Raw genomic sequence first — 27,128 nt, forward strand, 5'->3', positions numbered from 1 at the left:
TAATGTGCAGCATGTTTTCTGGGTGGAACTGGGTGGCCCGTGCCTTTTATCTCCTCTTGAATATTTGTACTCTTGAAGGTAAGACTTGCAGTCTCAAACAGAAGAGACTTGCAGAACTTCTTTAACTGGATGCTTGAAGCACATACTTGCTTTTAGTCTAGGTACTTGTGGGGTGGGGGCAGAAAGCAAGGTGTATTACAATGGAGACACCTAGTCTGTGGTCTTAATACTATGGTAAAATAATGCATATTAAGTCGATACTTCTGCTTCTATTCATTGCTCATCTGTGTACAGAGATAGCAAAGAGTGACTTTGGTCAGTGGAAGGTTGTTTTGGTCCCACTGACATCACTGGAGCTGGTTAATGTAGCAAATTGATGTTTAATTTCACATATACCAAACAATATCTAAATGAAAGCATGTCTTGGTCAGACTAAATGATGTTGAAGCAATAAGCTACCAGTGAACTAGGGTAGTAGGCTCTATGATCAGGTTAGAGCTGTGGGCCACTGCTATTGTGTAGCAAATAGTCACCCTCGATGTTTAGTATGGCTGTTGATTCAAGGCAGTGTTTCAGTCATCTATTTCATCTTTAAAACTTAACACTTTTAATGTGCCTCTGTAGTGGTAATCATGATTTTATTGTTGTCTGGAAGTTCCTTTGTAAAAAGAATACTATCAAATATGTGGTGTTCACTTTAATTCCCAAATATGCTTATAGTATACGCACTGAAGCTTTAACAGTTTGCATGCAATTCTTGTAAAACTAGTCCACCACAACAAAGGTGTAGTTATCCCAATTTTTTGTTGTTAACTTTCTCAACAGAAAATAACCTTTTCAAATGCAAGAGTAACCTCAAGTGTATTACCTTCCACCTTCAAAACATACTAAACATTCAATACTTGACTCTCCTTTCCTTCTAAAAGCTCCTGTTTATTAATAGGGCTTTTCTTGCTTGGTAAAACACTTCTGCAAAGCCTGGGGAACACTACACTGATTTTGCCCCTTAGATCTAATTGGTTATCCACTAATGCACTTCAGTTTTATAACTGTCAAGTAACTAATTCATTACTTGCTTAGACATATGTAATCTTTTTAACATTATACTAGTGTTGTGTCAGCAATATTGATTATAGAATGCTCTGTACTTTTTAATAAAGATGCAATTCTTTTTCTTTTTAGTTTCAGGTGGACTTGTACAGTCATGCGGTCACATCATCCCAGAGTCTCCTGTATTGGCCCTTGGTTCCAATTTCACAGCATTATGCATTTTGAATGAGAGTTGTCTTGACTTTGGCAATATCTATGCTAATCAAATTATCTGGAAGATTAAAAATAAAGTGGTACCTAAAGAACAGTATCGTGAAATAAACAGAACAGTTTCTAGTGTCACATTTAATGACACTTCTTCACTAGCTACTCCTCTGACGTGCAACATTTTAGCAGATGGACAGATTGAGCAGAACATTTATGGAATTGCAGTTACAGTAGGCTGTAAGTACCGTTTTTCTTGCCTTTTATTCTGGTCTTAAGAAAATTGCTTCTGAGAAACAGGGAAGAGAATGCAAACAATAGAACTTGTGTGCATATTTCCATTCCCTCAATTCCTGGATAATTGTATAAAAATACTGTTAAATTACATGTCATCAAACATGGTAAATATGCACACAATAAAGTTTTCTAAAAAAAAAAAAACTGAAAATACTCTGGAGTATTTCTGTGTTAAAATAGGAAGAAAACAGAAACACAGAAAAATCTTGAAGTAAGAAGATTTAAATTATGTAAAGCTGTGAATTTAACTGAAATGGGTCCTGGGAAACAAATTCACTTCTACTTCTTACTTCTGTTTCAGTGTTCAAGGAAATTCAATAAGCTAATGTGTCCTGCTTTCATAATAACTCTATGAAATTAATGTTTTCTTCATTAATGGACTGAGAAATATTTAGTCCATCTGTATCACTAAAGCTAACCTGAACTGCTTAAAGGATGGAACACACTGTTTGGATTACTTTACCTCTATACATAAGAAAATATTTTCAACTAATTAGAAACTTTCCTTGTTCAGGCATGATAGCATTTGCATAGTTCTGAGCAAGTGCTCTTTGAGACAAGACTGAGATCTTCAGAAAGTAACATGAATAACTTAATATAGTACTTAATTAATGGAACATTTATAAGTATTCCAAGTGGCCTTAGTAGTGGCGTATGAATGGCTGATGAATTATGTTGTCTCCTAGTGTTGGCGAAAGGTATTACAGTTGTTGCATGGTCTGTACAGAAGACTGGCTCGAGTTTGCAATTTAAACTAATGTGGTTTTAGTATGAGTTACAAAATGCTTTCACAGAAAAAACAAATGTCTTCTATTTCAACTTCGAGGAGTAAATGCCTTACCTTTCCATGTATTTTGCCTGTCACTTCTTTTATTGTGAGGACAGATACAATATCCTAAGATGGTAAACTGAATGACAGTACAGATAACATTCTATACTTGTAACTCACATATGAATCTTAAGATGCATTTGTGTTTAAAGCTACTGTATTTTCATGCTGTCAACTAAAGAAGAATTCTGTAAACAATATAAATACATATAAAAATAATAGGCTTGAGAAGAATACAACTATTCAGGGAAAAAACTGAGGTTCATAAGGGAGTTCTGTTGAAAATAGCATTCTGCTTGAAAGGAAATAAGATTCTTTAAGTACATTATACTCTGTAAATAGTGATATTCTAAAAGCTAGAAACAAACTGTGTGCTATGATTTGAACTTAAGAAGGAAAAAAATAGTGCAGCTGCTCTCTGAAAAAGTTTCTTACACTCTACTAAAGTACATTGATAAAGATCCCTTACCTCTGTCATAGTCGTTTGCAGCTAAAGCATCCTTCTTCCATAGCTCAGTTGGGGGAGAACAGACCTATCACAATTGCCTTAGAGCTCAGGTTATTGGCAAAATCAGCATATGCCAATCCAGCTGTAGTATTCATTAGCATTTTTTTCTGTGTGAATTAAAATAGATTTAAATGAGTGGTGGTTGATACCTGGTTTTCTGCCTCAAAGAATGAGAAATCTGTGCTTGTTTCTTATACAGCTTACTGTTTCTCAGAGCAGCTGGTTAAGCTTCTTACTTTCCAGCAATGGAAGACATCTAGTACTTTTTGCCCCCTTCATTAGAAATAAATCTGACTAAATACTTAGTTCACTGAAATTGCTCTGATGGGACACTTAGCATGATTCTTATGAGATTGAAATGTGTATATAGATTAATTATTACTAACTTTTTCTGTACAGTGCCCCCAGAGAAGCCTAAGAACTTAAGTTGCATTGTGCACCAGGTATCAAAACTCACTTATCCTATGACTTGTACCTGGGACCCTGGAAGGCCTACATTCCTGGACACTCACTTTAGGTTGAAATACAGATGGTAAGTAGCACTGTGTAGAATATCTAAATAATTTTAAAGAATATTTGTAGGTTAAACCAAACTTCCTTTCAATTCCTTGATACTTTGGAAGAGTTCTTAACTTATATCCAGTTTTCTGAAGCATTGCTCTATATTTGAGGGGAAAGGGAAGAGTTAAAGAAATTTACATTTAAAAGAATTCTAAGTCAGACTTAAAATTTTGCTGCTGTACTTGTTTTGGGGTAACAGCTGTCTCCATATTTTTTCCATTCACATGATGACACATGATTAGTGTGGCTTGAGTACAATATACCTAATCGTTGGCTGGCGAGACCCAAATTATGTATTTTAGGTTTTTCCATGGTGACTGTTCTATCCCATTCTAAACAAGTAGATGATATCCCTGTTTATTGCAGGAGGGTGACACTAAATGACCTTTAAAGGTCTCTCCAACCCAAACCGTTCTATGATTCTAAGTAGAGAAACCAACATATAGTGACTGGATTTTGTAGAGGTATTATCTACTCTGTACTTCCCAAGAACTCAGAATGTTGTCTGTCCACAACTAATCCTAACATGAAAGCTTCAGCAAAAGTATTTCTCCTGTGAAAGCAAATTAACTTCAGTATTTTTCAAACGGTCTCTTGTACTTTAAAATGGAGTGGGCAGAATTGTTGCTTTGCTCTGGAGACAGGAATGACTGCCTGCAGCTTTCCATCTACCCCATTCTGCTCAAGTGTTTTGGTACCAAAGGTAGTAGAATGTATGGATAGGTGGAAAAACTTAATGCTTTGCAATTCTCCTGGTGCCCCTAGAACTATCTGCTGTTAGTGTAGTGGAAGATGGTGAATGGAAAAGATGATGTGTTGCAGCTGTAGCACTGTATTCTTGAAGGGTATTCAGGTAATACTGACTACATTTTTTTAATGCATGAATACACCTCTAGTTACTAGCCATATTGCTTTTGATTAAATGTACCCATACCTGATCTTTAAGCTGTCAGGCATTTTTATACAGCTTCATAGTTACAATAGTGTGGCTCGTGCTTTTGAAGTTATGTGACTTGAAGTCAAGAGACTTTATTCTCATTTCTATTCTAATACAATCATGCATTTGTGGCTGAACAAGCTGTTCTAATCTCTTCGCCTTTTCTTCTCACCCCTCGGCTTGCAAAGATAATGGCAGAGGGGAGACATGAGCTAAACTGATTGATCACGAATCTACTTAAGAAGATTCTCTAAAGGAAACCAAACTTACTGCCTTATACCTTGTTTTTCCTTCTCTTTCATTTAGGCCACGTGAGAACTTTCCTGACTGTATACCAAAAGATGTAAACAATTCTTGTATGATTCCTGATGTTCAGTTCTTTGTTAACCTGGAGGTCTGGGTAGAAGCAGCAAATGCTCTTGGGAAGGCTGAATCTGATCCTCTTGTTCTTGATCCCATTGAGATTGGTAACTATATGCCTCTTAATAAAGCTTTAGTAGTACATAACTGCTGCTTCTGTCCATATTGCTGAATTGGTATGTTAATGTTTATTCACTATAGAAATTAATACTGCCAAAATACTGTTGACTAGAACTTGAACCGTGCTGAACTAAGGTAGGGAAGGAGAGATTTGATCACAATTCACATAGCAAGTTCTTGTTGAGTAGTCCACTTTAGAAACCAGCATGAAATAGCAACCATTTGAGCTTGTGAAAGGCTTTAATGGTAGTGTTACAGCATAGTGTACCAACTGCTAGAGGCATGATAAAATACAGCTAGAGTTGACTGTAACTCCTTCTCTTCTAGTTAAACCTCTGCCTCCACACAACTTATCAGTCAACTCAGGAATACTACCTACTGTTCTGAAGCTTTCCTGGGAGAATCGGATTTCAGGAGCTGTGATGAAGCTAAAATTCAATATTCGCTATAGGACCATTGGTGACACAAACTGGATACAGGTAATACTACTAATGTCCCTTGTAATTCTTCTGCTGTAACCCATACATTTGTCAAACTGCAGAAGTTGTTCCCTCACTGCTGCAGTTCAGAGGATTCACTTTATTATCCTGAGGCCTTATGTGGCCTCCCAAGGTAGTTTATCTGGCCTGTTTGTGGAGGCTGTGATCTAGGGATATTTGGCACAATCTAGAGTACAGTGACCTTGTATTTTCTTTGTCGACTTCTCTGCTGTTCTCCTCATCATGTTACAGTATGTTTATTTCTAAATTTTATTTTGTATGTACAACATCTGGAACACTTGAACTTTCATCTTCCCGGGCACACGCAAAGCTACTGATCTAAAAGTCATAGAATCATAGAGTGGTTTAGGTTGGAAAGGACACTGAAGATCATCTAGTCCAACCCCACTGCTATAGGCAGGGACACCTCCCACTAGACCAGGGTGCCCAAGGCCATGTCCAGCCTGGCCTTGAACACCTCCAGGGATGGGGCCTCAACAACCTCTCTGGGCAACCTGTTCCAGTGTCTTACCACCCTCAAAGTGAAAAACTTCTTCCTAATGTTTAATCTGAACCCGCCCTCTTCCAGTTTAAAGCCATTCCCCCTTGTCCTATCGCTACATGCGATAAAAAGTCCTTCCCCAGCTCTCCTGTAGGCCCCCTTTAGGTACTGGAAGGCCGCAATATGATCTCCCTGGAGCCTTCTCTCCTCCTCATAGGAGAGGTGCTCCAGCCCTCAGATCATCCTTGTGGCTGTCCTCTGGACACACTCCAGCAGGTCCATGTCCTTCTTATGTTGGGGACTCCAGAGCTGGATGCAGTACTGCAGGTGAGGTCTCATGAGAGTGGAGGGGCAGAATCACTTCCTCTGACCTGCTGGCCACACTTCTTTTGATGCAGCCCAGGATACAGTTGTCCTTCTGGGCTGCAATCGCACATTGTTGGCTCATGTTGAGCTTCTCATCAATCAGCACCCCCAGGTCCTTCTCCTCAGAGCTGCTCTCCAGCCATTCCCTGCCGAGCCTTTATTTGTGCTTGGGATTGCCCCAACCCAGATGTAAGACCTTGCACTTGGCCTTGTTGAACTGCATGAGGTTGGCTTGGGCCCACCTCTCCAGCCTGTCCAGGTCCCTCTGGATGGCATCCCTCCCCTCCAGCGTGTCTACCTTGCCAAACAGCTTGGTATCATTGGCAAACTTGCTGAGGGTGCACTCGACCCCACTGTCCATGTCGCCGACAAAGATGTTGAACAGTACAGCTCCCAGTACTGACCTCTGAGGAACGCCACTTGTCACTGCTCTCCACTTGGACATTGAGTCATTGACCACAACTCTTTGAGTGCAACTGTCCAGCCAGTTCTTTATCTACTGAGTGGTCCATTTGTTGAATCCATGTCTCTTCAATTTAGAGACCAGGATATCGTGTGGGACAGTGTCAGACGCTTTGCACAAGTCCAGATAGATGACATCAGTTGGTCTTCCCTTGTCCACTGCTGCTATAACCCCTTCGTAGAAGGCCACCAAATTTGTCAGGCATGACTTGCCCTTGGTGAAGCCATGCTGGCTGTCACCAGTCACCTCCTTTTCTGTGTGCCTCAGCAGAGTTTCCAGGAGGATCTGCTCCGTGATCTTGCCAGGCACAGAGGTGAGACTGACTAGCCTGTAGTTCCCTGGGTCTTCTGTACAGTGCTGGTATGCTTTTTTGAAGTTGCTGTACTTGTGTCACAACAACCGGATGCAATGCTACAGGCTTGGGGAAGAGTGGCTGGAAAGCTGCCTGGAGGAAAAGGATCTGGGGGTGTTTGTTGACAGCCTGCTGAATATGAGCCGGCAGTGTGGCCAAGGAGGTCAACAGCATCCTGGCCTCTATTAGAAATAGTGTGGCCAGGAGGACTAGGGGAGTGACTGTTCCCCTGTACTTTGCACTGGTGAGGCTACTTCTTGAATGCTGTGTTCAGTTTTGGGCCAAGAAAGACATCAAGGGCTGGAGTGTGTTCAGAGAAGGGCAACAAAGCTAGTGAGGGGTCCAGAGCACAAGTCTTACAAGAAGCAGCTGAGAGAACTAAGGTAGTTTAGTCTGGAGGAGTCTCAGGAGAGACCTTATCACTCTTTACAACTACCTGAAAGGAGGTTGTAGTGAGGTGGGGGTAGATCTCTTCTCCCAAGTAACAAGACAGAGGACAAGAGGAAATGGCCTCAAGTTGCACTGGGTAGGTTTAGATAGGATATTAGGAAAAATGTCTTCACTGAAAGGGTTGTAAAGCATTGGAACAAGCTGCCCAGGGAAGTCGTTGAGTCACCATCCCTGGAGGTATTTAAAAGACGTGTAGATGTGACACTTAAGGCTATGGTTTAGTGGTGGAATTGGCAGTGTTAGGTTTACAGTTGTACTCCATGATCTTAAGGGTCTTTTCCAAACTAAATGATTCTATGATTCTATACAGTATGGTTGTCCTGCATACATTCCTTAAGGCTGATGCAGTTAAGGAACTGGAGAAGAGTAAGGAATGCCTTACCTGTAGTGCACTATAATACGTTCATGTCATCAACACTTCCGGGTTTTGTCTTCTACATCACTCTGTGGATGTATTTTCAACAGCTTCTCGGTTTTGCCTTTCTTTAAGCCTCCTCTCACAGCAGTATTATTCCAGAAACACTCTTCCCATCTTCTGGTTCAGTACAGAAGCCCAAAAGTGTTCTGAATTTCTTGATTTGTTGGAAGGAAGACTGCTTCTGACTTAACAAAATACTGTGTTTGAAGCAGGTAGTACAACACAGCTGCTTGTCACTAGTGTAGTGTATTCCTTTGGAGGAACTGTTTGAGCTTTAGATGCCGCGATTAATCATTAAGGTCAGCTGTATTGATATTTTTAAGAGCAGTGTCTTGCACAGCTTATTTGGCAACTCTAGGATCTATTGATATATTGTCCTATTAAATCCTTTTAACTTGTCTTGCCCTTTTAACATGAGTGCAAGACCATTGAAATAGTAACTTTGAAAACATCTGAGCTTGCTTAGCTGTGGTAAAATTTGACTACTTAGACAATTCTTTGCACTCAGGATTAACCTCTTTAGTGTCTTGCACATGTGTTTAATCTGCAGCCGCCCCGCCTCTTGCAGGGTGGCTTACTATAAAAACCCCTTAATTGCAAGTGTAACAATGTGATGGAGTAGTGTGTGCGCCTACATATAGAATCATAGGGTTGGAAGGGACCTCTGGAGATCATCTAGTCCAACCCCCCTGCCAGAGCAGGGACACCTTAGAGCAGGTTACACAGGAACATGTCCAGGTGGGTTTTGAATGTCTCCAGAGATGGAGACTCCACCACCTCCCTGGGCAGCCTGTTCCAGTGCTCTACCACCCTCAAGGTAAAGAAGTTCCTCCTCATGTTTAGGTGCAACTTCCTATCCTCAAGTTTGTGCCCATTACCTCTTGTCCTGTCACTGAGCACCACTGAATTATCTGCATCACACATCTGTTTCTGTGCATATGCAGTAAGAATATTTTCTGCCATTCAGCTGCTAATCTAAAATAAAGGAAAGAGCTTGTGAAAATAAACTCATTTATTAGCAAAGGTATAAAGTACTCTAAAGCAAACTATTTCCAACATCAGATAAGAAACACTGTTCTATTTCAGTGGAAGCAATGATCCTGGATTCTCTAGCTTTATAGGAGGCTTCTAGCACAGGTATCTTGCAGTCAATAATCAAGTAGATACCCTAGCAAAATTCTGAAATGTGAGGTGGGATATTACAGATCAGTAAGTAGAGGAATTACATGGGAAGGAAGGAGAGGTAGACACAAACTAATTAAAAATGAAAACAGAATATGAAGCATTGTCCTGAGATAGCTGCTTACCTATCCTAGTGTATGTATTGTGGTATACCTAGTAAATACACACAAATATGACTGATCTCTTACCAACCATAGTTGAGAATTGAAGCTTTTGGAAATAAGAGGGGAGTAAAACTATGTTGTTTGTATTGTATATGTGGTGGGGAGCCCTCTTGGATGGATGGGAGCTGTAGTAGCACAGAACTCAGCTTTACAGTTTTTGATCAGTGCCTCTAAAATCATTCGCCCATTTACAGGTTCCACCTGAAGATACAGCTTCACCAAGAACTTCATTCAGTGTTCAAGGGCTCAGACCCTACACACAGTATGTCTTTTCAATTCGTTGCATGAAGGAAGATGGAGTGGGCTACTGGAGTGACTGGAGTGAAGAGAAAACTGGGATCACCACTGAAGATAGTAAGTAGTATGTGGAAGTAGGTCATTGACTTTCAAAATGAATGCTCAGCAATTTGGCAGTAGACAGCTGAAATTGTGTGTCCTCGCTTGAGCTGTTTGATTATATGTGCAACAAGGCTCTCCTGAGTTACTTTCAATACTGACCAACTTGACCCAGGCATTCCAAAGAGCATGAGAATAGCTTCCCATCAAGCTAGTCCCCCACATGGCAACAAGTCCTGCCAGGAGCCTGCTCCAGCATGGGTTCCCCATGGGGTCACAGCGTTCTTCAGGGCATCCACCTGCTCTGATGTGGGGTCCTCCATGGGCTGCAGGTAGGTACCTGCTCCACCCTTAGCTTCCCTGGGCTGCAGGGGAACAGCCTGCCTCACCATAGTCTTCACTATAGGCTGCAGGACAATCTCTGCTCCAGTGCAGAGATTTTTTCCTTCTTAACTATGTTAAGAGGCACAACCACTGTTGCTGATGGGCTCATTCTCGGCCAGCAGCAGGTCTGTCTTGAAGCTGGCTGGCGTGGGCTCTGTCAGACACAAGGGAAGCTTCTAGCAGCTTCTTGCAGAAGTCACCCCTGTAGTCTCCCTGCTACCAAAACCTTGCTGTGCAAACCCAATACAGGTACATAGACTTACTCACAAACTTAGTAAAGCAATGATATGAAATAACATGCATGTAGGAAATGTAGCCTCTTCCATACCAAAGTGTCTAAATAAAATACTCTGGTTTACTCAACTTTTCCCAGGGTATTCTGAATCTGCACTGCTTTCTTGCTTGTCAGAGTTACTGACAGCTGCGTCTGCACTCTTGTAGCCTCTTGTTTACAATATTCTACACACAGTGATCAAGAGTCTTGCTGCTAATCACTGATATGGCTGTTACTGTGCAAGGCGTAAGAAAGAGAATGCCATCTACAAACTGCTGACTTTAAGCAAGATTGAGTCTGTAGGAAATGCGAAATGATTTTATTTTGGCTATATTTAAACACAAAAATCACTGTTGCCTTACAATTTCCTTTCTTGATGACATAATCATGGCACTTGTTGCCTTGTAGATCTGGATTTGTAATATACCCTGTCCCTTTGCAGGGACAGGAATTAAATTGTTGCTGTCATGATTTAATGATTACCAGCATCAGCTCTTTGGGATCAGTATTTGTTTAATCTTGCACAAAAAGACTTTGCAAGCAGGATATGTATGACTTCAAACTATAAACCAATTACTACTTAAGATACACAAAACACAGCAAACAGCTAGGTTAAGCTTTAAGTTCACAGCCCTGGGGAAAAAAACTGTTTAAGAGCCTCAGTCAAGTGTCAGCCTTCACTGCTTTGTGGAACAAATCCAGCGTTGCAAAGTTACTGCCATGCACCAATCTGTTCACATTACAACCGGCTTATCAACTTGGCTGGCCTTTCAACTCCCTGTGATGCTCCAGTCAGCTGTTACGATGTCTATCTCCGTTGAGCTGTATGGTCTGCAGGTCTGCTGCATTGCCCTTGGACTCACTCATATTCCTTCAGGACAGCAGCACTGAGACTTTTATGTCACTCTGTCTTCTGAGATCTGTGTCCACTGCATTCCACAGCATGGTTTTTAACTTTGTTGATGGCTTCCAGTTGCTCATGAACACATGCATTGCTTGAAATGTACTGTGGCATTAAAGTAACCGCAACTCACTGTATTAAGAATTTAATGTTTTGCAGCTGATAGAAGTCGTTGCTGTATTTCCCCACTAGAGAGGCTCTCCTGCAAGTTTGTTCTTAAGTACAGAGATTGTGCCTTCTGCCACTGAATTGTGCCAAAACCATTAGTTGAATATGTCTAGATTTTTATGTTACTGATTTTTTTTTTTTTTGTGTTTGCCTGTTTTGATTTGCAGCATTTCATGACTTAGCAATTGTTGCAGCAACTGTAAACTTTTGCAAAATAAAGTTGCACAATAACAATTGAGCAGTAATTATTGGAACACTGACATTAAAATCACACCCCTGCATTTGTTACAGTATGAAAAAATCCTGTTCTCAAATAGTGGATTCTTAAATTTTCCATCAACAGAACAAAAATACATGCAGTGCATATACAAACACAACCCAGACCTATGTGTTTAGCCCTTCAATTTGCTCTCCAAATAAAAGCCCCGGGCTTTGATGTGTAACTTACCTTTCTGTGGTCTGTTTTCCTTTTGTCATTCACCTGAATGGCCCACTTAGGCTGAACTGGAACTAATTTAATGTCTTTAATAGAAGCTTGAGAGGTGCTATCTAGTATCTTCTTGAATATGTTCTGACACCTGTATTGGTGTCAGAATACCCTACATTAGTGTCTCACTTCTTGCTAAAGGTAAAATGAACTAATTTCAGTGTGCAGTAAGCTTTTGAGGAATACTTGTGCCATTAGTTGTGATACAGTGCAAATGTAAATACAGTCTGCTTTCTGCTGGTAGAACAGCATTTTAACAAATTGTTGTAGCTACCCTTCCTAATGATAACAGGGTAGTCATGCTATTTCTGCATTGCTTGCTAATCAGTTAGCATTTTTTGCTAGTGTAGTAATAAATTGACAGTAAAATAATTTCCTGTTCTGAGTTTGCTTACAAAAAGTGTGGTCACATCTTGCAAATGCCTAGATAGACTTGCAGATTTATAGGATGGTGGGGTAACTTTAGTTGGAAAGGAGCTTATGAGGTCTGTAATTCCCTGATCCTTTTTCTACCAAGTGTTAGGCTCAGACAAAGGACTTCATGTTGCAATTTTGGCAAAACCTGTACTGGAATTTTATTCATCAGTTTTTGCTGTACAGTTGCCTACTGCAAAGATTAAATGAAACAAGCAGACACTGGACCCTTAAGTTATTTATGCCATTATTAATGCCCTCAATCAAATTATAAAACTGACTTTTGGATGTTGTGCTTTCTCTAAGACTGTTAGACCCATAGCCCAGAAGATTCCATACCTGTTTGCCTTCTGCATTCAAAAGATTTGGTGTTTGTCTCAGTAGTAAGCTACCAAGATAAAGGTGTGCTTACCATTGCTATAGTCAGGAAGCTATAATTCTGTAGTTGTGTAGGGTTTTATGCAAGTATTATGTTTCCAAGTGCTAAGTACTTTAACTGCCAAGTGAAGTTTCAATGGAATCCTTAAATGCAGAGTCACAAATGTACGGTCACAACGCTGAAAAGTGATGTAAGTGTTCCGGCAATCTTGAAATCTTTTGGTAATTGTTTTACTACCTAATCCTTACCAGGAAACCTCTTCCGTACCACCAAATAGTGACTGAGCCAAGTGTCTTTCAATCCAGCAGACCAGGTTTGCTGCATAGCTGTGTATTTTACAGTAATATGCACTGTGATTTCTGGGGATTCTAGAATTAGTAAATCACCCTCAAAGGGATTTGATTTTAAAAGCCTGTTTGGTTTCCTCCTGAATCATCAGTAGCAGCAGTATTTGGGAATCACTTGCTGATTTCTCTCTTTAAAGAGAATTAAACGATGTGGGGATTTTGTATTCTTTTTTCCAGGAACTTGGTTATTATCAATTAGAAACTTGTCTCTTCTAATTCTAGGGTTGTGAGGAGTGAAACTACTTTAGCTTGAGCTCACTTCCATTTCATTTCTACTTTGATAGCCTGCAAGACTAGCTTTGTTTCTGGCCTATACTGATCCTACCCCATATAGAACCAATGAATGGACCTTCTGGTCGTATGCTGGATACCAGTAGCAAATCTGTTCTTCTGACTATTGCAAATACTTTGTGATATCTGTTTAGCTTCTAAGTCAGACTGATTAATTTTTTTTTTTTTAATGTGCTCTAGCCTTTCTTGCTTGCACTCTTCCTGGTCTGCTTTCTGTAATACCCTATCCATTCCTTACTGTCTTCCAAAGCGCCCTCTTAAGCAGTCTATTCAGTGCATCATTTTAGTGCAGGTCTTTAAACTCAGTTAAACAAATCTTGGTGTCATTGTCAAAACATCACTTTGTGTTTGGAGCTGAACTGCACTGGATCAGAAATCCTTCCTTATTTATCCTAACTGAATTGCCAGTAGTGAGTTCTGATTGAATTCACGTTATCTTATATTGGAGAAGTAAGAAAAAGATTGTGGTGTGTACCCTGTTTGTTTAAACAAAATGGAATTTATGTGTACGTAACAGCATTGCTTCAGCTCAATGCAAAATTTACTTTTATCTGGGGGAGACACTGTAAACTGTTCTTTCAATATTCTAGTCCCTTCTTTTCAACTCCTAATGACAGTATGGTTTTGTTTTCTGTGGTTACTATCTTAACCTGAGCAGTTAGGATTTCAGGACTTCCTGCCTATTTAGACTGTGTTGCTGTTCTGCTCTGGTGACTGACATTGCAAAAATACTGCTTTTAGTGATTAAGTACCCATGTCTTCTTTTAGTCTCAGAAAAAAGGTGTTATGGTAGGAAATTAACATGAGGCAGGCCATGTTGCATTCATGACCTATATTAGGCAAGATGTACAATTACTTCTGTTCCAGGTAACTCAAAAATGAGATTAAGATTGTTTGCTCCAATTCCCAGTTCTCCCTCCTTCCTGATGTGTAAAGCATAAGAGACAGATGCACACTGTAGACTTGATACTGGTTTTTGGAGGTAAAACAGCTGAAAACTTGTAATGATTAACATAAAAAAATGCAATAAAAGAACTCTCAGGGAAAATACAGTCTAGCAAGATTATAAATGTCAATCCATTTTAAGATAGTCTTTCTATTAGGGCTAAGGCCCTCACAAAGGATTGGCCGCTTTTTGTTGCTTTGTGCACTGTAATAGATTGATTTGTTCTACCTTGAAATTAAATTTGTAGTGAAAATACTACTTGTATTTTTTACAGTACTGACACCAGAAAGTATTGTAGTATTATACAAAAGTCCTGCAGTTGTGTTACTGTGTTTAGCATAAAGAATATAAGAAACTTGGGGAATTTCTGCAGGAGAAATTTGTCTCCTTGGTAACTTTCTGCACTTTCCTGTTTTAGGTGACTTAATGTTGAGGGGTAGGGAGAGTGTTGCAGCTATAGACCATAGCAAGGTTTGCAGCGTACAGACATGCAGGGCTGTGCCTCTGGACACAGACTGCACAGTGTAGGTTTGATCATGTCTCAGTCAGCACTGTCATCGTCAGCCCGTGTTGCAGATGCTCACCATGGTGACTCTCAGTTACTTCGATACTGTACATTTAGAGCAGAACTGGTGTTTTGCTCATCCCTTCAGGAAATGTTTCCATGCAGCTGTTTTGCTTAATATACCAAGCATTATTTTCTTTTGTGAACCAAGGAAACGCTTTTTCTATATGCTTTTATTAAAAAAAAAAAAAGGGGAGGGGGGAGGGTAAGCATCTAGTGATAGTTGAAGGATGAATTCAAACACATTAAATAAAAATATTTCTGCTATTAAGTGTTGTTTCTTTCATCAGAACCATCTAAAGGACCACCCATATGGAGGATCATCGATGCATCTCACTCACCAGCTTCCTGGACTGTGCATCTGATGTGGAAGGTAAAGCAGCATGACAAACTGCTGCAGCAATTGAGCATTCTTTTGAAAACATGAAGTTTTAAGTGGCGAAATTTACCTCCACAAATTTGAGTAGATAGCTGGGATAGTACAGGTTTTATTGATACAAGAAGCAACTTTAATATTCTTATTATAATAGCCAGTTTTGAAAAATTAAAAGTACAAATGTAAAGGCCATCAGTTAACTGACATACACCTGTGATCCGTAGTATGCAGAATACACTTTCAGATTTCTGACTTGCTGTCCTTAAGCAGTCTGTGGAATTGGAAATTTTCACTTCAATAAAGTAAACCTTCATGTTATGCCTTCTGCAGTATCCTAAAACTTTTGTAACACTGTCTGGACAGGGATACTCCAGCTGCAAAATTAATTAAGCCTAGAGACATTCCAGAGGCCAAACTTATTAAAAACAGCACTGCACATTTGCATGCAGTAGGCTGCTATTACCTTTTCCCTACTAATAGGTGGCTTGTATGAAACATGTTTATTGAAATGGCATCATTTTCTAATTTAACTCTCATGCCACATGCCACTTCTGACATTATTTAGTTCAGAATTGGAAAACTGGTTGTACAGTTTCAACAATTTTCTCTAAGTTATCTGAAAACTAATACTGTTACATGGAAACGTGTTATTAGGTAACACAGAAACAAGTCTTTTTCCATGTGTGATAAAAGAAAATTACTCAGGCTGTTTTTCATTTGGGTTCAACACACCTTAAGATGTGAGAATCTTTTTATGTCATTGTGTTGTTAAGTCACATAAAATGCAGGTTTTATCAAAACATGTTTCGCAGCTTTTACAGAATAGGTTTTATTAAACTACTAGGTAGGACTATGAGCCACGAAAAAGAGGATATAAACCAGAAATAGTTCTGGAAGTTACTGCAGGTTGGTTGTGTGTTCCTTAAATATGCAGCTGCTCTTGCTCTCAGATTTTTAAATTATGCATCAAAGAAAATAAAGATTGTCATGTTTGTTAGTGTCAATTTGATCAAAGATGTGTTTCTAACAGGCATTGGAGCCATTTGAAGCCAATGGAGTAATCTTGCAGTATGAAGTGACTGTCAGAGCTAAGTCATCTCTCTCCAGTCCACCAGAGAAATACAATGTTAATACTACCAACCTTACATTAAAGCTGCCAAATGGAACTTATGAAGTGACTGTGATTGCCCGTAACAGAGTCGGGGCATCCCCTCCATCACTTTTACTTATCCCAGCAAGTAATTCAAAAGGTTAGTGTCTTAGTAGTGTCTCTTTCAAATGCATCTACATGGCTTTTGTTGTAAGAAATCTTCAGTGTTGTAAAATGATACCTTTTACGTGGAAACATAATTCAAGTATTACTTAATGCATCTACAGTGTTAATGCCCTATAAGTATGCTACCTTTTATATACTAGGGAACATGTGGGTTTATATGCTCACAGGTTCATTTGAAGCTATGTGTGCTATTTTGATAGTCTGTTTGATTCTTGGAGCTACTGTGCACTATATTCCCTGTTGTTTCTTTTCTTAGCATAGCAGGCAGTTTTGGTTTATTTTGTTTTTAAATCAAAGGGTTGGGGATGCAAGCATTCTTTACTTTATGTATATACCATCTCGCCATTGTTCTTCTTCCATCTGCTTTCTGATCTCCCCCCAGCCCCTTTCTTCTCTTGTCCCAGTCTCGCTTTCGCACATTTTCAGTGTCTTGCCTGGTTTCTTTGTCGTCTGCTTCCCCTGTTTCCCTACTGTTCATGTTCCTTTTCATTATATTCCTTTCATTGTGTGGTACCAGTAACTATAGGCTGGTTGCTTCTTAGTTCCAGCCTCCTTTTAGACAATCCGAACAACTACCAGGACAGGAAGCAAAAAATAAGTATACTGACAGTTGCTGCTTTTAGTGTAAACACAAAGGGAGACCCACAGGTTCTGAAACTATTACGTGAAGAAATTAAGGGTATGTTTCAAATGGAGTAGCATTGCAGCCAGAAGTACTTGGTAAGGTACATGAGTGGGAGGATTAGAATGGGAATTTAGAAGTACCTCAAGGTTTGCTTTCTCTCTGAAATAGACCCTCCCTTTTGGAAAAAAAAAGTAGTATCTCTTTACTGTGCAATAAGGCAACTTACTGTGTTTGAGAACAGAGAAGCTGAGTCTAATCTCCAGTTTTTAAATAGCTTAATACTGCTTATTTTGGATCTCTGATACAAGGATTCAGATGTAAGCTTCCAAATTTCAGAAAATGGCCTTTACATTAGGTTCTGTCAAATTGTCACCATTACAATAACCCAAAAGTTATCCACATTTGACAAAATGGCTATTATTATGAATATCTAGTGGAAGAACTGTCGCTATTTATCACTTTTCTGTTTTCTTCCATCACAGATCCTGTGAAGAACATTAGGACAGTACCTAAAGATGGCAAGTTGTGGGTAGGATGGACTGCTCCTAACAGTTATGTTCTTAAGTATGTCATCGAATGGTGTCTGGTGTCTAACAGCTCAGACTGCATCATAGAATGGCAGAAGGAACCAGGAAACGTTCAAGGAACATACTTAAAAGGTATTTAGCTCATAAGGCTGCAAATACTTTGTAGAACACTCTAAAAACCTAGTAAGTGTTCTCACAGTGAGGAACATCCTCTTGCTGACTGGGATTTTATGGTAGGACTGGAATCTGGGATAATGCTGATGGCTTCTCTTAGTTTATCGTGACTGCAGAAGCATCTGTATATTTTTGTCGAATACAAAACTGTATCTGATCTTGCATTTTGAAATTAATATTATGTAACAGTGAGGGGTTTATCTGCATTTTGTTTTTAGGCTTCTCATTTTTGAAAACCATTAAAATAGTGAAAAGGCTGAGTTACTTCAAAATCAAATGCTCTGATCCCTCTTTCAGTTCAAACAATGAAACTTGATCAGCTTTACAGTTCTCAGATTATGATCAGTAGCTCAAATCAGTATTTTGGGGCTTCAGTGCTGCACACAGATAAAGGCTTTTTACTTAAAATGAATTAGAAAAAAACAGACTTCTGTGAAGTCTATTTATTAAAATTAATATTTGAATGAGAACCATTATATTATTCCTTCAGTTAATATTTTGGAACAGTATATCAATGAGCTCTAGAAAAAAATACTCGGCTGCATTAGATACAAGTTCATCTAATAAAACAGCCAAAACCCGCAACCCTGTATCTGAAGTAAATGAGAAGGATGGCGAGGAATTTGACTGTCTATGAAACACATTTAAAATTCCTTTTATTAGGTGATATAAAGCCGTTCAAGTGTTACTTGATAACTGTGTACCCTCTGTATGCTGATGGTCAGGGAAGTGGACAGTCTGTGAAGGCTTATCTTCAACAGGATCGTAAGTACAAAATAGTCATTTTGGAGAACAGAAACCGAATTTCTTGACTAAAAATAATGAGACCTTTGCTTTAATCTGGGCTACATAATGAAAAATACACTTGAGGGGGTCATCTGATGTAACTGATCTTGTCTCTTCTATTAATATCCATTCTGCTTATTTACACTATTTAGGAGTAAAACAGATCTCTGGCTGGCTCTTTCCCTTTTTCCAACCTTTATTAGATAATTTGGCATGAGTTTGTTATTGTATTGGTATAGTAAAATTTGTATGCTGATTTACTTTAAATTTCAAGTATAAAGCCAACACTAAATAACTTCAGTTGAAGATTTCTGGTGACCTGCTGATTACTGTTTTTCATATCCTTTTTGCTGGAATTTTCTCATTTAAAACATCTTTGGAGTTGCTGTGTTGTCTGAAAATAACGCTTTGCAAATGAGTTTGTCCTGCTATACCATTGAAGTTTTTACACAGTAGAAATTCAGTGCTCATCAATACACTTCTTTTGTGGATGCAAGGGTGCCCAACAGAAACTAATTTTTCTATCTCCCATTACAGGTCCTTCAAAAGGACCAACCGTTCAGACAAAAAAAGTAGGAAAAGCTGAAGCTGTTTTGACGTGGAACCATCTAACGGTGGATGAACAGAATGGATTTATCAGAAGTTACACCATATTTTACAAAACTATTGATGGAAATGAAACAGGTAACAGAAAGCAGAGAAGTGCTTTGTGGCACTGAAGTAGTCCATCTGTCTCCTTCCTAATACACGTTCCTGAAAAACAAGATACAGAGTAGAGTATGCATGACGGTCTGTTCTGGTGACATAAAGCTGGTGTCTGAGGCATAGCTATCCTCCATACCAAACAGCAAAGTCCCTAATAAAGAATTCGGAGCATTCAGTCTTTGTATAACAGGATACTGGGTTTAGTTTCTGAAAGCTGATTTGTGGGTATTGTGCTCCCATCTTTCTATCAAAATACAGGGTGAGATCACAAAAAAGGGATTTTTAATCCTCCTGGAGCTCTAGATCAATATATTACTGATGTAAAACATCTTGTTTGAAGTGCCTCTTAGTTCCCGGTAGTATGTATGACCTCCACACATAATGCAGGGAGATAGTACTACTCAAAAGTTTTTCTTCTTTACATAAATTGGAAGGGCCAATTACTTATGCCTGCCCTACTTTTTGTTATTTCTAGTTAACCATGTTTTTTCTAGTTAGTAACTAGCTGTTTCTTGTTAGCCATGTATTCTGCTTATTAGAGATCTTTAAGACTCAACTTTACCACTAGCTTAGTTTGTAGCTACATTCTGGGAGTAAAAAAAAAAAACCACACACAAAACTAGCACATAAAATATCATCAAGAAAGAGACTAAATTCAAACACTTCAACAGAAACAAATTAATTTTGGCATTTCTTGTAAAAGTTTGTAGTCTTTCTGTGTCTGTTTTATTTTCCATATAGCCATGCGTTCTACTACAAGTATTTTGTGCATCTGAAGACATGGTGTCGTAATGCTGCTGTGTTTGTGGAAATCTAATAAATTGTACAGGAAACTAGTATAATTTTTTTCTTCTATTTAGCTGTGACAGTGGATCCTTCCAAGACAGAGTACACCCTTTCTTCTCTAACCAGTGACACACTGTATACTGTGCGGATGATGGCATACACAGATGAAGGAGGCAGGAGTGGTCCTGATTTTACATTTACTACACAAAAATTTGGTAAGGAAGAGCGGCACAATTAGTAGAATTAGGAAGTAATGTTGCAACAGTATAACAAGGCTCTGTGCAAGATCTGATAGGAGGGGAAGATGATTTTATTTAAAAGAAAAAAAAGTTTCAGTTGCAGTCACACTCACAAGGTGTGTGTGATATCCAGGTAGCCTATCTAGGACTCAATCTCAAAGCGGTAGTTTAGTAAGGATTTCTTCTGATTGTACAGAGGACAAGCTGTCCTCTGAAGGTCTGCTGGATTGTTCTTTCCTGTTGGCAAACATCCTGGTTTTGGATGTATTTTGTGTATACTTCAGATTATAGTATTCTTTTGCCCCAACTTGGTGTGAGTCATTAGGATTTACTCAGTGCCTTTGTCTTCTCTTCTGGTGTCTGATGGCTTCTACGGTGGTCTTAAAGAGTCCAGAGTCTTTGTTTTAATCTGAAATCAGGTTGGCCTTTATTATACTGATACAGGTGTCCTGAGGAGCTGCTGTGCTGTGCTGGGATCTTGATCTGCTCATCTAGGTGCCAGTCAGCACATGCCATTCTTACAACCCTTCCTCAGGTTCTTCATTCTCATTCATATCACTATTAAAGGTTGCTCAAGTTCTCTATAGAGACTTATTTTGAAGAGTTACATTTATTGTATGTTCAGCTTTAGAGAGTGCTTCCTATTTGTAATGGTAAGAGCAACAACATTAACTGAACTTAGTTGTGGAAATGATTTCTTTAGATTAAGCAGGTTGTTTGGGTTTTTTTTCTGTGTAGTGTTGCTCTTCCCTAAGCATTCTGTAAGGTTTATTTAAGAATGTGTATGACATTGGAAGGAATGCATAACAGTAATGCAACATTAAGTGTTTGCAGGGAGAGGATATTTTCATATACAGAATAAACTGATGGATAACTAGTGACTTGACTTACATTACATATTTGATCATGATGTTGTTATGGCAACCATTAGGCCACTGAAATGCCTGGACCACAGGTGAATTCATATAGATGTTACTCTCATATCCACCGAAACTGTAAAATTATTCACTCCATCAGTATTAAAGCTTCTAGAGCAACCTGTTTTTTGTTGGTGCAAGGCTTTAGATTGTTGGGACAGAGCTTTTCATGTTTTCACCAACAGGCTCTTTTCTTATGGTGAAGAGGTTCTTCTGAAGGTGAAGCTTAAGACTGAGCACTGAGGGTGTATTCAGTTTCAGATTCTCCCCATCCCTTTGGGAACCTATGCTGCTGCTGAGTTCCTTAAATGCCAAAGTCGGGTATAACTGCTTCTTTTCATTTTCTTCAGGAAAAGGAGAAATTGAAGCCATAGTTGTACCTGTGTGTCTAGCATTCCTGTTGATTGTGCTCCTTGGAGTTTTGTTTTGCTTCAACAAACGTGACTTGTAAGTATAAATGAAGTCTTTCTCTTATACTTCTGACATTTCTGGATATAACAGAGAGATGGCAGTCATTCAGTACAAACAAGTAAATATTCTGCAGTTAGATCGGAAGAAGAAGGTAAACCACACATACATTGATTGGTGATAAACATTTTTGTGTTTTCCTGGAGAAATCAGGGCCTCTTCTGATACTAATTTCTTACTGTTAATGGTTAGCGCACAAACTAAATGTTCCATGATTCAATTGTGCAAGGAAATTCCTGCTTTTCTTGCTAGAGTTGGTCAGGATTAGGTTTGCTGGGTTTTGATCAGCATACAGTGTCTGTGTTGTTTTCTTAGTCATCGTATGAGAGTAGAATGATGGTGCCTAGTTTGTGAAGCACAGATCTGTTTGCTGGTTGTATTTGTGCTACTTAATCACAGTATTAGCAAACATTAAGATTCACATCCAGTTCGCATGTTATTTATCTACGTTGCGTAACCTCAGTCAAACTCTGTGCCTATTTACTATCTGCTGGAAAACGTCCTGGCTCCTCCTGCTCCATCTGCCCCAGAGCTCTTGTCTGTGGCTTTAGCAGAGAGCGTATTGATGAAGTGTTTTCCCTTGCAAGGAGTAGCACTTCTCCCATGTTCCCAGTCAACTATCACTATCTTTTCTTCCTAATTAAAGACAGTATTTTGTGCCCTTCTGACCTCCCTGCTGCTCCTAAAATCTGTTCTTAATGGGTGTCAGTTGAAAAGCCCATCTTGCAATGTTCTTCAAAGTTCTCCTTCAGAGGTTCTGTTGTTGGAGCCGGTTTATAAAAAGCAGGATAGATGCATCAGTTTCAAGGTTAGTTTGGTTGGGGATGATTTATCTACAGAAACTTCAGTTGTTAAGTAACAGTTATTATATTTGTAAACTTATGAGTTCAGAGTTACAAAAGACCAAACAAGTTTTTCTTCAAATATTTGCACTTTATTTTTAGCTGTGAAATTGGTGTAGATTTAGGCAGCTGTGATACTCATAGTTATCTTAAAGAAGCAATGGTGTATTTTTATACTGACACGCATCATAGCCTTTACCTACATAATTGCTCTGTTGATTCTAGAGCGCTATAAATATGAAAATCCCTCCCTAACCATTACCATTTGTTGTTGTTGCTCTATGTTGGATAGCTACATCTAATGTGTGGAGGAGTTACAGGTGCAGTGCTGTATTTTGCTAAGTAGTATAGCTTCCTACAACAATGTAGAAAAGTGCAGGAAGCATTACTATTTGGAAATAAATACTCTTGCAAAATTGCTATGTAAGGGAGTGGTGTCCTGGACTATACAGTACTTGCTATCAACACAGGAATTTGGGGAGTGCATCTTGTAATTTTATTCTGTGTTTAATTCTTTACAGAATTAAAAAGCATATCTGGCCAATTGTCCCTGACCCATCCAAGAGTAACATTGCTCAGTGGTCTCCTCAAGTTCCAGCTAAGGTAATACTCATCTTTCTGTGTCCTGTATCTTCCTAGTCCATAAGGTTTCAAATAAATTAACCAGTGGGAGCCTTCTGTCTTCTAGCACGTATGGATTTCAAGGAAAAGAAAACAAACATGAATGTTAAGTTTCATGACGTTGCAATATGCTATGGTTAGAAGACTTATTACATCACTAGATTCAGCATTAGAAATACATGGCCCTTAGCACAAGTTCACAACATAGAGCAGGCTTTAACATTGTGAATTATATTCAGGTTACTAGTTGAAAGGGTGAAGTCCTAATTATTTTACTCATTCACAGGAAATTGGGATTAAGTAAACAGAAGTCATGATTCCCATTCTTAAAACCTTGAAGTTTATCCAGTTAAGTCATGAGTAAGAGAGAAAGCTTTAAGACTTCCTCATGGATGAGAAGATGGCAGCAAAATTTGTGGCCCAGTGAGGTGAATGAGATAGCAAATTCTGTTCAATAAACAGTGGCTAACTTCTATGAAGTGCTGTGATGTTGAACACATTATTGGGAGTAGTGTATGTATGGCCTTAATATAGAATGTTCCTGTGCTGCACAGTAAATGGTTCTATGTTTATGGCTCTTAAGAATAATTAAAATTAGAGCAAAGCTTGCACATCCACTATGGTTTTAGAATAACTGCATAATTAAGGCTTTGTATTGGAAACAAAGCTATGTCCTTCATTTTGTAACAGATACTTTCGAGATATTACCAAACTTAGTAAGAATAAAACTTACATGAAGAAACATGAAACAATTACAGAACAAAAATTCAGATATTTAATGAGGGGCTTGATTTTTAACCTTCCTCTTAGGCAACATCCATCTCTTTCTTTCAGCATAACTTTAGTTCCAAAGACCAAATGTACCCAGAAGGCAGCTTTACAGATGTAAGCGTCGTAGAAATAGAAGCTGATGACAAGAAGTCTTTGTCAGAACAAGATCTAAAACCCTTTGACTTGCTTAAAAAGGAAAAAAGTACTTCAGAAGGGCACAGCAGTGGTATTGGAGGATCCTCGTGCATGTCTTCTCCTAGGCAAAGCGTGTCTGACAGCGACGAAGGTGAAACTACACAAAACACTTCAAGCACTGTACAGTATTCAACTGTAGTACTTAATGGCTACAGAGACCAAACACCTGTACAAGTCTTTTCAAGATCTGAGTCGACTCAGCCACTGCTAGATTCAGAAGAGAGATCAGAGGATCACGCTGGAGGAGGTGACAGTACAACACAGAGGCAGCAGTATTTCAAACAAAATGGTGGTCAGGATGAAACCAACACAGACAGGCCATGCTTTGAAAGAACAAAGCAAATTACTTCTGCTAATGAGGGGGATCTTGTGGGATTTGCGCAACTGCAGATCTCAGGTCAGAGTTCACAGCTGTTGGGCGTTGGGCTGGAAAAAAATACCCAGGAGGCTGCTCTTCCAGATGTTTTACAGACAAGTATTGAAGGACAAACTATGAGACCTGAAACAGTGGAAGGAAATCCACCGTCAGCTGATGAAATGCCAAAAAGTTACCTCCCACAGACTGTGAGACAGGGGGGCTATATGCCTCAGTGAGAGAAGAGACTGGTTCTGTTTAGGCCTTCATTAGTGCCTGTTCACACTTTCTCCTGTGTTTCTGATAAATTAAGCTAGGTATTTTTATCTGAATGCAGATAGAAATATTGAAATTAAGTGAAGAGCAATTTGACAAAGTACAACAAGGACTGTGTTTTTGTGGAAAATTTGCAGTCCAGACCTACTGGAGACTTACTTTTATGCACTACACAAAACCTTATGTCTGGATATCTGAACAAGCCTTTGTGCTACCCTGTTTTCTTTGTGAATTGTTGTATCAGATTTACACATGATTGAAAATGGCAAGTTTCAATTAATCACATCAGCCAATAGACCTCCCAGAAGAAATACTTCGATTTGTGACAGTGAACAAGCCTAAAAAGCCAGCTTTAGTTGCTTGGAGCATCTTCGTGCAAAAGTAAGACTGACGTTTAGTATTGTAATGTGGAAGAATACTTGTGTCATATATTTTTTCAGTAGCTTGATTGACTTTCTGAATTTTGACTTGGCCCAGTATCTCAGTTTCCAGCTTACCAGACATGCAAATCATGTTCATCCCCATTTAAAAATTAGGAAAATTAAATAGAACTTGCTCTTGTGTGCAAATAAGAAAACACCATGATTGCTTGATTCAAAATATTACTGTATTACTTGATATTCTGCCTACGTTTAGATATGCGTGCACATGAACTATGTAATAATCTGGCCTAAAAATGTGCCTTGCAACTTGACGCACAGTAATTCAGTCTCATGTTCAAAAGTTTTAAAAATCCAGATGGAAACACAAATTAACAGTTATTTAAAGGTTTTGTACCCAAATCACTGTCTGATTATACCATAGCTCGCTGGTCATATAAATTGCCTTTGCTTAATTGAAGTGCACCTTTGCCGTATACAGCTTGAGAGGCAAATAATGAGCTGTAAGTTTTTACCATTTTTCTAACTGCTCAGGAGAAAGGGAATATGACCTTCTTCCTGATTACCGACAATGATTAGTGTGCTGTAACCTCACTGCTAATGTTGCAGGACCTCCTTGAATCTGAAAAGAGCAAAAAAAACATTGAAGTCATTGAAGCTCTTGGAAGAAAAAACAAAACCTACACCCTGAATTTGAATATTACTGGTAGTATGTATCTATTAGCAATCATGAGCCACAAATAATGTGGTTGTTAAAATTACTTTCTTCTTGTCATGACTTTTCCCATCTTCAGTTTGCATTTCATTGAAGAATATACATTTCTTGGAGACTGTCTCTAGCAAGGTTTAAAGAAAAGTGAAATTACATTAAAATAAACCCCTTCTCCAGTGATAACTAGGCATTTTATGGCACTCTCTTAGATTTTTATGGTTTTTAACCTTAACTTAGTCTAGTCAGCTTTCTAATCTGACACTAACACCTTAATTCAAAACACTAAATGCTGTGTTGTGAGAATAAACCATGGGGTTTATTTCTCCTTCAGCAAAAGAACTATGTATTTAAGACCACCTGAAACCTTTTGTGCCGTCACCTAAGGTGCTGCTGTTCTGCAGAGCACTTGCTTAAGGCCCTTGTCCTTGTCTGCGAGCTTGCATGGAAGGACAGGTATACATATAAATGTTCATGTCCTCTGCTTCTGTTACAAAGAAATTCAGTGCTAGAGTAAATTCGTAAGATTACCTCTTGAAGTCTGGACTACTTAAAACAGATAAAGAATGCAGAATCTTTAATAACATTTCAGTATTCCACCGTTCCTTTCTCACAACATTATTTTTTGTATCTAGGCACTTTTTTAAACTAAAAGGTAACGTTGTAGCTTACTATAACTACACCTTTCTTCAAACCAGTCCCCTTCCTTTTCTCCCCGCTCCACCTCAGCACCTTCAAACTCCCTCCCAGAGGGCAAGTGCATAATGAAGACTATGCTGTCACTAGACAGCAGAGACTGTCTTTCATTTTTTTCAGAGGTTGAAGGAGCATTCTTTTGTCAGAACACATTCCTCTTGGAAAATAATAGCTGTTAATTTTCTGGGGGATCAGTCATCTTCTCTATGCAAACTTCATAGTGACTGTAGAAACCACAAGTAAAAGGGAAAGTCTTGAGCAGTGTGCGTGCTTATTAGATCTGCCCTGCAGCCATGCACGTCTAATCCACTTCCTGCTCATTTTTGAAATATTGTGGGCCACAACCTGGCCACTTAATCTGAACATTGCTCCAGAGGCCTGGATTTTTTCAAAAACATGTTGATGATGTCTGTCTTTTTTTATTATTATTATTTTTTGTGACCCAGTGATACTAACTTTTGATAGTATATGTCATATTTGAGGGAGAATTTCAGTTATTCCTAAAGTTGCTATTTGTCTTTCTGTTGCGTAAAGGAAAGGCATTTTGTTGTCAGTTGCCGTTAATCATGGACCGTTTCCAACATTAAACAGCGTCTAGAGATTCTCCTTTTCAAAGGTCTGTGCTAACAAAAGTTCTGGCTTGTCACTTCTGGCATCTTTCTTTCTTTGT

At 38.9% G+C, this 27,128-nt stretch overlaps 1 protein-coding gene across 1 annotated transcript; it reads left to right on the forward strand.

The window, feature by feature from the left end:
* On the forward strand, positions 1–24,852 carry IL6ST (interleukin 6 cytokine family signal transducer). The gene is made up of 15 exons (XM_082497862.1): positions 1–78; positions 1,183–1,494; positions 3,288–3,420; positions 4,693–4,853; positions 5,194–5,345; positions 9,437–9,596; positions 15,025–15,107; positions 16,141–16,360; positions 17,494–17,670; positions 18,376–18,477; positions 19,036–19,182; positions 20,064–20,204; positions 21,496–21,592; positions 22,977–23,058; positions 23,911–24,852. The coding sequence occupies exons 1-15, from the start codon at positions 3–5 to the stop codon at positions 24,634–24,636; spliced, it is 2,769 nt and encodes a 922-aa protein (XP_082353988.1). The 5' UTR covers positions 1–2; the 3' UTR covers positions 24,637–24,852.
* Positions 24,853–27,128: the final 2,276 nt, after the last annotated feature.

This window comes from Vanellus vanellus (genome assembly GCF_965231255.1).
Source record: "Vanellus vanellus genome assembly, chromosome: Z".
NCBI classification, from domain to species: Eukaryota; Metazoa; Chordata; class Aves; order Charadriiformes; family Charadriidae; genus Vanellus; species Vanellus vanellus.